This window comes from Neltuma alba, unplaced genomic scaffold, assembly GCF_004799145.2.
Source record: "Neltuma alba isolate B1F8T4 unplaced genomic scaffold, ASM479914v2 tig00010374_pilon, whole genome shotgun sequence".
NCBI lineage: Eukaryota > Viridiplantae > Streptophyta > Magnoliopsida > Fabales > Fabaceae > Neltuma > Neltuma alba.
Window position 1 is genome coordinate 170,930 of NW_021635279.1, and position 13,963 is coordinate 184,892.

The 13,963-nt window shown below is 38.2% G+C and overlaps 1 protein-coding gene across 2 annotated transcripts in view; it reads right to left on the minus strand.

The window, feature by feature from the left end:
• Positions 1-211: 211 nt before the first annotated feature.
• Positions 212-13,963, minus strand: part of LOC114756166 (UDP-glucose:glycoprotein glucosyltransferase) — a 34,151-nt gene continuing 20,399 nt past the window's right edge. The window contains exons 24-37 of one of the 2 annotated variants that reach the window (XM_028945078.1): positions 13,718-13,865; positions 12,794-12,850; positions 12,583-12,713; positions 11,372-11,460; positions 5,059-5,408; positions 4,852-4,941; positions 4,204-4,268; positions 1,883-1,985; positions 1,608-1,766; positions 1,390-1,530; positions 1,215-1,258; positions 1,017-1,131; positions 522-674; positions 212-401 (exon numbers count right to left, since the gene is read on the minus strand). In XM_028945078.1, coding sequence (XP_028800911.1) covers positions 231-401; positions 522-674; positions 1,017-1,131; positions 1,215-1,258; positions 1,390-1,530; positions 1,608-1,766; positions 1,883-1,985; positions 4,204-4,268; positions 4,852-4,941; positions 5,059-5,408; positions 11,372-11,460; positions 12,583-12,713; positions 12,794-12,850; positions 13,718-13,865 — 1,816 coding nt within the window. In that variant the 3' untranslated portion in view covers positions 212-230. Of the gene's footprint in view, positions 402-521; positions 675-1,016; positions 1,132-1,214; positions 1,259-1,389; positions 1,531-1,607; positions 1,767-1,882; positions 1,986-4,203; positions 4,269-4,851; positions 4,942-5,058; positions 5,409-11,371; positions 11,461-12,582; positions 12,714-12,793; positions 12,851-13,717; positions 13,866-13,963 lie in introns of those variants that run through there. The other variant, XM_028945079.1, reaches the window with a different exon arrangement.

Below are 13,963 nucleotides of genomic sequence, written 5' to 3' on the forward strand. Positions count from 1 at the left end.
ACGGAAAAAGGGTTAAATTATAACTGCCATGTATATTTTGCACTAAGAATTCCAGCTAAACCATCCGCTTACATTTTACCTGCATCGTCTTTGTGAATCCAATCTTCGCATTCACTGCCTCACCTTTGTATGTGGAAAATGGGCTAATACAGATACCTCTGCCACGCCCTTCGCTAGGAACTCCTAATGATGCTACAAAACTTGACTTGCACACAAAATGTCTATCATGTTTACAGCTCAGCTTTGGATTCTGAGTCGTCCTTGCTCAAATCTTCACTGGTTGAATCCTTTGATTGCTCTGGGGCTTGTACAGGTTCTTGATCCTGCCCTACGATTTTTGCAGTAAATCTTCTTGCCTCTGCATCAAGGTCTGGCCACTCAGCTACTATTCTCCGAGCACCCTGATAATAAAAGTAAGGATGAGCTGAAGTAATCTAGAGAAAACAGGAGAAAAGCTACGAAATCTGCAGTGATCTGTTGTAAGTTATGATGACTGAAAATTTCAATAAGCATATAGTTACCTGAAGTTTGGGTTCTTTTGTCATGGGATTGTTGCAAAGATCAATGGTTTTTGCCTTCGATTTTGTAGCATTACCACACCATGACTCACACCAAAGCCATTCTTGAGGCAAAGAAAAGATGGGCACAGTATGCTGAGCATAATTGGGAAGATCCTGAACCATGGAGGGAAAAATTCGGCAAAAACAAAAAAGCACAGTAAGTGTTGTCCAATGCACCAAACATATAATGAAAGCAACCAAGGCAAAAAGGGGGGAAAAAAGTGCAGTGAGAGGAACTGGGAATGCATTCCCATAAAAGGATCATATACTGAAATTCTGGTCATTTTTTTTTAGTTTCCTTCAACTATGCGTTCTATAACTTGGTATTGGAGGTTGGTTCACTTGAGAAATTGATTCTTATGGTACTCAAACCAGCTGACCTTGGGTAACAATTTAATCCTTTAAGTGATTTGTTGACTAAATGAATAAAGAGACATTATGAAGTCCATCAATTACCTGATCCAGGTTGGCTAGACTATTGGGATCCTTGCTGAGGGTTTCATAGAAAACTCTAAGATTATCTCCAGCAGCAGTCTCACGGAACTTCTTCAGATCAACAACATATAAAGCACTGCAAAAGAAATAGCAACAATTAGAGAAATGATCCTTGATAAAATTCAACTCTTGCAAAGAATGGGAATCGTAGTTACTAACCTAATATGGTATGGTTTTCCCCGCAAATGATCCTTCCAGAAACCCTATGAGAGAAAGATAAGGCAAAGATTAAGCACTAAGTGTTGCGTCTACATAGACGTGATGGACATTAAGTCCATAGAACTTGCAATGAAATTAACAATATAAATAACTTTGAATACAATAATGGCATTACTTGTCTCCAAAACCGATAGCCATCCATTTCCCTATTGTTATCACAAAAAGGAGTATATGCCAGAGGTCTTCCTTTCAAATCCATGTCATAGAGTTCTCCCATGTCCGTCCTCACAATTTGATCAGCGTCCACGAATATGACCTGCAAATACGGACAGATTTCAACTTAGATTACCATGGAACAAAACCCTGGACTTTGATGCTTAAAAATCATGATACCTTCTCCAAGGAAAGGGGAAATATGACATCAAGGAATAATATTTTATAAGCCCAAATTATCCTCTGCTTTTCTTTCTGTTTATGCAACCATGTAGGCCATTTGTATGTGATTAATTCATAATCAAACCCATATTCTCGAGCCATGTGGGGAATCACATCCTGTTAAATCAACAAACAGAAAGTTCAACGATGTCAGATAATCATTATTTATTCTTATTTAAGCTTCCAACATATGATTAACTTGAGTGGAATCCTATATATGAGATGGACATAACCTTAAAAGGAGGAGAGAGGTAGTTCTTTATAAACCAGAATTTAACGGGACGATTGGTGTTCTTTAGAACACTAAGAATCATAATCTTCAGAAAGCGCTCATATCTGGTAAAAATAAATCAACCATCAAATGAGAAAAAGATGAACTGTGATGAGAGAAATTACATAACTCTACGCTACATAATAATTTTAGTATAAAACTAAAGGATGGAGCTTTATTAGAGATATCTAGCATCGCTTCCAGTTAAAGTCCATGGAACCATTATTTTTGTGCAAGAGAGCTTGGACCAATTCGGCTATCTAAACTTCAATAATTACTAAAATGAAAATATCAAACCATATACCAACCCTTTAGAATGTGGCATCTCAATAGAAAAGGGGGAAAAAAGAAAGAGAGAAAGATAAAGCTTCCCAATCTGTAGAAGGGATGACCAAATGCACTATATACTTGTGATATGATTATAAGCTAACTAACGCATGTGAAAATCCCTCCTTACTTTTTGGAGAAAAAGTGGGGAAAACTCTCGTAATAACAAAAACAAACATCAGCTTAAAAGAGTAAACCAATCCCCTTTGCACGAGACAGGAAAAGGTCCATTAGGAAACCTACTACATCCAAGTAAACAAGCCTAGCTGAAAGTTACCCAATGCACCACGCTCCCTCAAAAAGAGGCATGGGGCGCTCTACAAAGCACCTTATTTTCCTTTCTGTCCCAAAAATCATGAAAATGAAGATGACTTTCAAGTTAGGCATTATCCGTTGCTCTCCAACAAGAAAAAACAGCATAAAAGACAGTCATAAAATTGATTGATACCTGCATGTGCTAATAGTGCATTGAACCATGCACGAGACAGAGCAAACAGAGGGGTGGATGACTAATGACAGGAATGATGGGTCCTATGCTTAGCTACTTGGTCACACAGGTGGAAGAGAAGGAATTCTGTTATTGGTACACAATACTCATGGGAGGTTGTGATCGTAAGACATGAAACCATTTGGCTTAAGCCAGCCTTGTGTCTCTGGAACACCAGTGAACCTTTTCCTTTTCTTTTTGCCTGTCTTTTTTGTCTTTTTGGACACACTCACACCCATCCTTCATCCATAAGGAAGGTCACACACACAGCACCATGCCAATGCAAAGTTAGAACCCTTGACGTCCGACCAAGTTGGGAGGTGCCACCAAGGCATCTTGCCATTGGCTTTTTGCATGTTTTTTATAAGCACTAGTGCCGCATTATTACCATTGGATAGGAATTGCACACTTAACATAAACTATGAGTACTCCTCTTATCCTATTTATAAGTCACTCCTAACATGTTTCACACAAACCAAGAAAAACCTTAAACTTCATTAACTCTCATTTGAAATTCAACAACTTTCCAACTTTATCCCTATTTAATATATATTATACTTCATGTAAACAATGTTAACACAATAATAAATGAAGGGTAAAATTGTACATCCATACAAAAAATTTCTCTCAATGCCTTATAAATAGGACTAAAAATTGTCTTTGCTCTCTTTCCTATAAATAGGACCAGAGGAGTATTTTAGTGGTTCTCATCAATTTCTCATTGGGATAATTAATCCACAGCTCCTTATACTTTCAACAAATTTTGAATCAAGTCCTTATAGTTTTTTTTCTTTTTATCAGGTCCTTATACTTTCACCTGTTTTTAATTAGGTCCTTGTATTTATTTTTCTTTTTATCAAATCCTTATAAATTCACCTTATTTTTAATTAAGTCCCTGAATTTTTTATTCTTTATTTTATAAATTCTACTAGTACTATTATATAAACATAAAATAGTATATCTTATTTAATATTAGTTTATAAACAATAATATTCTAAAGATATTGAATTATTATAATGATTTTAATTTTTTCAGCAAAAAAATTAATTGTTCGAAAAAAATTTCCTGAATTAATTAATTCTATTACTTTTTTATTACATAATTATTAATTTAATTTAATTATTAATATTTTATATTTCAGTATTAATCTATTTAATTAAGCTTATATTTAATTAATAAATAAAAATTAAAACTACATGGACCTGATTAAAAATTTAGTGAAATTATAAGGACTTAATTAAAAGAAAAATAAATACAAGGACCTAATTAAAAAAAGGTAAAAGTATAAGGACCTGATAAAAAGAAAAAAAACTATAGGGACCTGATTCAAAATTTGTTGAAACTATAAGGACTTGCGGATTAATTAACCCTTTCTCATTAGAAAATAAAGCCCCAAAATGTGCATAAAATAATTACATGCAAAATAAAAGCAAATTTTCAGAGCAAGCCAAAGCAGGAGACCCACTTACAAGTGCCCAGAAGCAATGGAAAATATATTAATAGTTTTCCCACGCCGTCCACCCTTGCCTTTCTCCTAGTAGAGAAAACAATTTAATGTTACAAACTAAGGTCCACAAGGCAAAAGGGGGGGGGGAGTACAAGGGGAGTAGCCTGAGAAACCGGGTGGAGATGAAATGCTTCAAGACTTGCAATATTTTTATTAATGCTTGATAAATTGAGCTTCATATGATAGTTTTCCACTTCAGAACTAAAACCATAGCCATCCATTTAGAGCATTACAATGATGGTTTACTTCAGAATTTCATTTCACGCATTGAGGGATTATAAATCAATCATGCGACAATGATGGCTGATTGTTTCATTTGTAACTCAATACACGCAAGTGCTTTTCTTACACGTTCTCCATCCTCATTTTTCAGATATCAAGAAGAAACCAAGAAGCCTGTGTCCAATAAACTAGACTACAAGCATAAGATGCCACCATTTTAAGGGTCATATGTTTCGGGCTTTTTAGAAATCTTGATAACTTTTAGCATTCAGCATATCAACAAATACAAAACCTAATAGCTTCTAAAGCTTCTAAGGAAATTCATAAAACAAACAAATTGCATCAAAAAGCAGAGGAAGAAAAACTGGGGAAAATAAAGGAAACTCACTGGTCGACTGCTGTCAGTATTTTTAGCTTGTTCATTGCTGGCCATAAAACCGGATGCCCATTTTAATAAGTTGGAATTCCAGCTACTTCCCTACAAAATGTCAAATAAAAATCCATGAAGATATGTCCTCTTTCTAGACAGTCTCATTTGTTTCAGGTATTAATACTAAATTTCAGAATTTCATTTTTCACAAAAACTTGCACTCACTTTCTTCTTATCTTGCATATCATCCTCATCATCAGGAACCAGCAATTTCTCATGTTCCTTGCCCTTTTTCTTCATTACCTCCATTTGAACAACTTTTCCCCGTAAATCATCAATGGTAATAAGTTTTGATGATTGTTTACCGTGACTTTCATTGCCATCTTCCTTCACAATATAGAGCTCTGAACTTCTACCAGGAGCAAGCTGCAAATGCCAAACTCCAGGAGAAACTTTCATTTGCCAATAGCCAAGATTGGCCATCACAAGTGTATCAACTAAATGGGGTGTGCTCCTTGTTCCAAGAATCAATTGAAGACCTCGAGGAGGATCCTGATCCTTTTCAGAACAATGACCTGATCAGATGAAAATTGGATAAGAACATCAATAGATTGGCAAACAGTATTCCTTAATACAGAGACCCGGTCAGATGAAAATTGTCAAAGTGTATGTGGGTGTGATCTTCACCACAGTTATAGGGTGTTAGAAAGCCCATGATTCTTGCCTATCATTAAGCATGAGAATAATATCCCTGATTGTATACTGTCATTAATTGTAGTTATTGTTTTTTGATTCTAACTGGATTATTATCACCGTCCGGACCCTATATATTGTAATGATCTCATATGAAATAATACAATGGAGTGAAACACTCAGATTCAAACATGGTATCAGAGCACTGGGGTTGGAACCGTCCTGAACCCCTGCCGTAAACAGAGAGAGAGCGAGGAGAGAGAGTGAGGGAGAGAGAGAGAACCGTCGGCGTCCTCAGATCTGAAGGCCAGAGAAGGACGTGACCGACACCACCCCTCCAATCCTCACCGGAATCCTCCGATCGGCGCGTCCCCAGAAGCCGGCGTCCAACGGAGCAACGCGTGAAGCTCACGCGCCGTCACAAGCCTCTGCGCGTGAAGTCCACGCGCCGTCACAAACCGCCGCGCGTGAAGTCCACGCGCCGTCACAAACCGCCGCGCGTGAAGTCCACGCGCCGTCGCCAGATCCGTCCCAGTACAGTACTTCGTCCAGAAGATGAATCCATCAGACTTTCCACCACTTTTTGGGTCCGTTCACAATATGCCTGTCACAAAAGGCACCATTCCAATGGCTTTTATGTCTGGCACATCCTCAAATACTCAAGGTACTCCTTCAGTAGCCCCCTCTAAAACTTCTGATCCGATGCCAGATTTGACAACAGTCACTGAACAGCAACCTATGATGGTGGCTCACAAACTAAATGGCAGCAACTACCTCCAATGGTCCCAAAGTGTATTGATGTATCTACGTGGGAAGCGTAAGGAGAAATATATTAATGGAGAAGCAAGACAACCGGCATACAATGATCCCAATTTTGACACCTGGTTCGCTGAAAATAATCAGGTGATGTCTTGGCTATGTAACTCAATGACTCTCGAAATCAGTGAGGGATACCTTCTTGCAAGCACAGCCAAGGAAATTTGGGATGCTGCTAAGCGCACTTACTCTACCTTGGACAACGCTGCTGCTTTGTTGGACCTAAGGAGGCAACTCAAAGAACTGAAGCAAGGAAACTTGACTATAACACAGTACTACAGTACTCTGACAAAGATATGGCAGCAATTGGATCTCTTTGAAGTACATCCTTGGAAGAATATTGATGATGCTAATTACTACAGACAACTAGTTGAAAAGGGACGAACATATGATTTTCTGTTGGGCCTGAATGATGCTTTTGAAGAAGTAAAAGGCAGAATTATGGGTCTAAAGCCCCTTCCATCCCTATTTGAAGTCTTCAGTATGGTTAAGTTCGAAGAAAGTCGGAGACACCTCACTCAGGGTAACCAAACTCCAGTTGATGGCTCAGCTTTAGTCACAAGGGGACCCCAGACATCAGAGAGCTTTGAAAGAAAAGGGAACAAGTGGTGCAATCACTGTAACAAGAAAGGCCACACCAGAGATGAATGCTGGAAACTGCATGGAAAACCAACCCATGGGAAACAGCAACAGCGTCGAGATGGAAAAAGCCACCACACCTCCTCCGAGGAAAGAGGCGATGATGGAGATCGCTTAACCAAAGAAGAACTTCAACTGCTCCGAAAGATGCTCGAAAGGCAAAACTCATCAAAAAAGGTTCCCAATGTGAACTTGATTCAGTCAGGTAATTCTATTATTGCTCTTAATGCAATGGTCACTAGTGATGAAACATGGATTGTCGACTCTGGTGCTACAGATCACATGACTGGTAATAAATCCCTCTTCAAAACTCTCAAATATTGCCATGAGAACCTCCGAGTAAAAGTGGCAACTGGACTATATACTAAAGTTGAGGGTGTTGGCACTGTGGCCCTCTCTGATGACTTGGAAATTCATAATGTTTTGTTTGTTCCTGCTCTCACTTGCAATCTTATATCTGTCAGCAAACTGACTAAAGGACAAGTATGTCGGGTGATCTTTGATGATGTTAACTGTGTTTTTCAGGATTCGATCTCAGGGAGGAAGATTTTGACTGCTAAGGAATGGGATGGACTCTACTACTTTGAAGGAAAGGACATGAAGACAAAAGGAGCAAGGAAGGCTATGGTTAGCTCCAATTCTCAAAATAAAAATGTAATGTTGTGGCATCAAAGATTAGGCCACCCCAGTTTTGATTATATGAAGCATGTGTTTCCAACATTATTCAATAAAAATTCTTCTCCTTTCCAATGTGAAACTTGTCAAATTGCCAAACAAACTCGCACATCTTTTCCCAAGCATACTTACAAACCCACTAACCCTTTTGCATTGATCCACACCGACATTTGGGGACCTGCCAAAACCAAAACCCGAACAGGCACAAGGTGGTTTATCACATTCATCGATGATCACACACGGGTTACATGGGTTTATCTTATGAAAGAGAAATCCGAAGCCTTACAAATTTTCAAAAACTTTTACGCCTTTGTGAAAACCCAATTCCAAACTCCCATCAAAGTACTGAGGAGTGACAATGCCAAAGAGTATGTGAGTGGAGCCTTTAGGGAATTTCTTGAGCAACAGGGAATCCATCACCAAACCTCATGTGTCTATACCCCACAACAAAATGGCGTTGCCGAGCGGAAAAATAGGCACCTTTTGGAAGTAACCCGAGCCATTATGATGGAAAGAAATGTTCCAAGCCTGTTTTGGGGAGATGCAGTACTAACTGCAGCCTATCTTATTAACCGAATGGCCTCCAAAGTTCTCAACTTCAAAACCCCTATTCAAAAACTCCTTGAGACCTACCCCGCCTCACCTATCATCAATACCATCCCACAAAAGGTCTTTGGGTGTGTGGTCTTTGTCCATAAACATGATGGGGGAAAACTAGGTGCTAGAGCCGAAAAATGTTTCTTTCTTGGGTATTCCTCAACCCACAAAGGCTATAAGTGTTACTGTCCCTCTACCAGAAAACTCATAATCTCCAAAGACACAGTTTTCTATGAAGATGATGCATACTATCCCAAATTACCCATTCAGGGGGAGAATTGTGGAGTAGAATGGCTAATTACCCCTGAACCTGAGACCAACGCACCCCCTAATCCTCCAGAACTCTGTACACCGCACGAAGAAATCCCTGAACCTGAACCGGAAACCCCTAAACCTACATCTCAACCAGAACAGCCCAAAACCCCCACAAACAATACTCACACAATGGAAACAAATGCTGAAATTGATGCAGGGGTGACAGAGCACTCAAGATCTCACTCAAATGAACAAGACAGTAGTAGTGGGGTTCCTTCCATTCCAAGGCAGCAACATGATTCCAATCCGGAGTTGGATCCTGAAGAACTAGGATGGCCTATTGCACTTAGAAAGGGGGTAAGGTCTTGTACTCAGCATCCTATACAACGATTTGTCTCTTATGGCAATCTATCTGCTAGAATGCAAACCTTTGTGGTGAATAGCTCACAGGTGAAAATTCCAAAAACATTTCAACAGGCCATGAAAGATCCTAACTGGAAACATGCAGCATATGAAGAGTTGAAAGCCCTGAAGGAGAATAACACGTGGGATATAACCACACTTTCTAAGGACAAGAAAGCAGTAGGTTGCAGGTGGATCTTCACACCGAAATTCAACCCTGACGGAAGCATCAACAAGTACAAAGGGAGATTAGTTGCAAAAGGGTACACTCAAACTTATGGGATTGATTATCAAGAAACGTTTGCTCCCGTGGCAAAGTTCAATACCATCCAAGTACTCTTATCCCTAGCTGCTAATCTTGACTGGTCCCTACATCAACTGGATGTAAAGAATGCTTTCCTAAATGGAGACTTAGAGGAGGAAGTATACATGGAAGTTCCAGATGGAGTAATAGCTCCACCTAATTCAGTTTGCAAACTGAAGAAGTCATTATATGGCCTGAAACAGTCTCCACGGGCATGGTTTGACAGGTTTGCCAAAGCAATCAAAAGGTTTGGTTACAACCAAGGACAAGCTGATCACACTCTTTTTGTCAAACACAATGATGGAAAGGTAACGATCCTAATTGTGTATGTGGATGATATAGTCATAACTGGTGATGATGAAGCTTCGATCTCTCAACTCAAGAAAGCCCTAGCTAGAGAATTCCAAGTGAAGGACCTAGGTCAAATGAGGTACTTTCTCGGAATGGAGGTTGCTAGGTCCAAAAAGGGTATAAGTGTGTCACAACGGAAATACACACTTGATTTACTCCATGAAACAGGGACACTTGGGGCTAAGCCGAATGGAACACCTATGGAAGAGTCATGCAATCTGGAGGTTAAACTAGAAGGGATACCGGTTAACTCAGAAAGATACAGAAAACTTGTGGGTAAACTGATCTACTTGACCCATACACGACCTGACATTAGTTATGCATTTGGGGTGGTAAGCCAATTTATGCACCAACCTCAGGTAGAACATATGGAGGCTGTGTACGGAATCCTTTCCTACCTTAAACTCAATCCTGGAAGGGGAATATTTTTTAAAAGGGGGAATACAAGAAACATAGAAGTCTATACTGATGCAGACCATGGGAGAGCTGTAGATAACAGGAGATCTGTCACAGGTTACTGCACCTATGTTTGGGGAAACCTTGTGACTTGGCGAAGCAAGAAACAGACCGTAGTCTCAAGAAGCAGTGCTGAAGCTGAACTAAGAGCTGTAGCTCTAGGGGTGTGTGAAGGAATGTGGGTGATTAGACTCCTGAAGGAATTGAGAATTCCCTATGAAGGACCAGTGAACCTCTGGTGTGACAACCAAGCCAGTATTGAAATGACAAAGAATCCAGTGTATCATGACCGAACAAAACATGTCGATATTGATCGGCATTTTATCAAAGAAAAGGTAGAAGGTGGTATCATCAACTTAAGCTATGTGCGTTCGATTGATCAGATTGCTGACATCATGACCAAACCTTTAGCCAGAGGCAAGTTTGAAGGGCTTCGAAGCAAGCTGGGGATGGTTGACATCTACTCTCCAGCTTGAGGGGGAGTGTTAGAAAGCCCATGATTCTTGCCTATCATTAAGCATGAGAATAATATCCCTGATTGTATGCTGTCATTAATTGTAGTTATTGTTTTTTGATTCTAACCGGATTATTATCACCGTCCGGACCCTATATATTGTAATGATCTCATATGAAATAATACAATGGAGTGAAACACTCAGATTCAAACATAGGGCAACAAGCAATATCCACACATAGTGCTTTGCTCAAAGGACCCTTGATATCCTGCTGAAAGAACCAGAGAGGGGGAGAGAGAGAAGAGTATATTGTTCATTTTGTTATAAAAAAGACACAGGAAGAGTATTTAGGTTATTTTTCCAGGGCACAATCAATGCAAGGATGAGAAAATAACCAAAATTCCCCTAAATTTATTTTCTTCTAGTGAGAATGAAGACTTTAGGTAAAAGCATCTTATGTGAAGACAAGATAAGATTATTTCAGAACATACGGTAGGATTAAAAGTTTTAATCATGATTCACGAATTTTGCACCACAAAAATTTGCATCAATCCAACCTTTCTATGGCTCATCATATATTCCAAAGATGAACATATGATATACTACTCAAATATAAAGAGATAATTAACTATTTGATTAAATATTTATAGATGTCTCATTTTCTTCTAAAATTTTGCATTACAAGATAATCATGACATTTACTTCAGTTCAACAGTTAGATCAATGAAAACCACTTTCTAAAAAATAACTGCATCTATTCAAGAAGCAATGTCAGTTGATCCCTACACACACACCATTTGACCTTCAAATAACTTAAGCTTTTGAAGAAAGGGGGAGAAGTTCTTGAGAAGTGCTGTTGGTGACAGCATAATCTCAGTAAGGAAAATGAAGTTACCAGTAAGGACAAGGGCTTCAAGTTCAAATACAGCTTGCAATGTCCTTGTGTCAGCAAGGTTCTCGAGCAAAATGTTATCCAGGTCATGGCTGCAATTAGAGAAATATCACTAAAGACTACTAAAATTCACCCAAAAAAAAAAAGTTTGTTTGGGTGCGTATACATAATTACATATGTATATAAACATTCAAGTAACTTGCACAAATGTGTCTAAAGTTCAAACATAATTACACATGCTTCTATCTTGTTTCAGAAATATCACTCCCTTGACTGTTGCATACGTTTGTGCTTGAGCAAAATTTAGCATGTCATAAGCCTTAACAACTGCAAGATTTGGTAATCCAATCTAAAAGATAATGGACCTAAGGCTATTGAGGTTCAAGTGTGCAAGTCCAAACCCAAAAAAAGGTTGACTTGTAGGCCCCGAGGTTGTGCAATCTCAACCAAGTAGCTCAAGCTATTTTGGTAATATGGACAAGCCTAAGTCCAAGCCTATCAAAAAGTTAGCAATAAATATAGACACAATCATGTTCAAGAAGTTTGCCAATTTAATTTTATTGTATGATGTATGATTCACAGTTTATATTTGCCAATAATTAAAATATTGATTTACACTTAAGATGAAAAACCCTCCTCTGCTGACTTTTACACCATCCATGTAAATTTTTTTTTTGGGCCCTTCCGGAAGTTGATGGTTTTAGAACAAAATACAAAAATGTCAAAACATTATGAAGTACGGATACTTGAAGGGGGGAAATGTTTGGTCCATATTCAATATCTATTAGACGCCCGTATTAGATAAGAGCCCAAATTTTGTCATGGCACCACATTAAGATTGTGCCACATGTCTTAGCTAGTATTTCATGTTTCTTAGGTCAAACAAGAAAGGCGCTTTAGTATGACATTCCTACTCTTACACCTTCGCTGCTTTTACACTGGACACAATAAATCAATAAATCCAATATTTCTACATTTCTTCCAGTTTTTAAGGGTCATTCTCATGCTTTGATAGTTAAAAGAAATTGCACTGTTCAAACGATGTGAATAGCGTTGAATTGGTTATGGGCTGCATGTCTTTAAAATTTTGGGCTCCTCCTTTCCAATATGAAGTCCGCCCTGATTAAACCTTCTACTTTTACCCAAGTAGACATAAAATATAGATAAATCCAGTATTCAGCACATTGGAGGAATGTGTTGGCGATGACACATACACAGCAATAACAGGCTCAACAAGCCAAGGCTCAGGAACATCAAGATTCATGGTGAGAGTCTTTGACAAGGGCATGTTGGCAAAAAATGCTTTAGGACCATTTATTGCAGAATCAGCCTTGCTAAAATCATCCTACACAAGAAAGTAAGCCTAAGAACCCAATATCAAATATCATATCAGGTTTATCAACAAGATAAACGTAAAAGATATACCATTGTGGGCACCACATATCTGTAGTAGCTCTTCAGAGGAAGATCAGCAAGGGAACTCTGACATGAAATGAGCAATAGCACTATACATAGTGAGGACAAAGGATTCACTTGAGCATTCCATTGCAAGTGAACTAAAACAAAATATAGCTCATAGAAAATACAAGTCACTTACTTAACAAACATAGGAGATACATATCACAGGCTCAAGGTTGAAGGATTCATGAAAACCAAATGCACATCAAGAGAAAGAAAGTTGGTCTTGCTACCTTTTTCTTTCAGTTGTTAGATGTTAATTTGTGAACAATGTAACTTATCCAGGAGAAAACATAAACACAGTCATTGAAATACAAATCCCGCCACACATCACTTTTACAATACAGGGTCAAGGACCTATAAAACCCACATGCACATCTTGCTTTCTAATGAAATTAATGACTACTTTTTATAACAAAAATTAATTATTAATATGTAAACAATGAGTTATACAGGAGGCAAACATTATGAATAGTCAGTCAAATGCAATTTCTGCCAGATAGCACCTCTACATCAAATGCAATGATTATATAGAGATAAAATATTATACTTTCCTTTAGTTTAGATATATTTTTCCAAATCTCGAATCATAAAACCAGGGCCTTACATAATTAGAAAGGTTGAGCAGCTCCTCCCAGTTGGCACACGAAATGTGAATAGATTAAGTTAACGACATTATTTATAGCATTCATCAAGGGAAAATTCACCATTTAGGCACAAGAACAACACTTTGGCTATCATTTAAACTCTAGGTGAGCAAAGGATTCTCTCTTCCTTCTTGATCTCAAAAGCAAAAGCAACTCTTCAAGCATGACATGAACACATTATATAATGAAAAAACAATATGTTTGGTTATTAAAAATGTGAGTAGAATAATAGATATCAACTGACCAATGGATTCAATACAATCCTCATGCTGGGTTGTACGTATTTCCACAAAACTCGAAGAATTCCAGATAACCTTTGGCTGGTTGGACTTAAAGGATCAAGAACAGCATCGATATGAATACTAGAATTTTCATTATTTAGAATAATGGCACTGCAAAGAACAAACAGTGAAATATTATTATGGATAACAGGGTAAATCACTCCTTTACCATCAATCACCCTTGTTTTCTATGTAGATTGAATGCATCC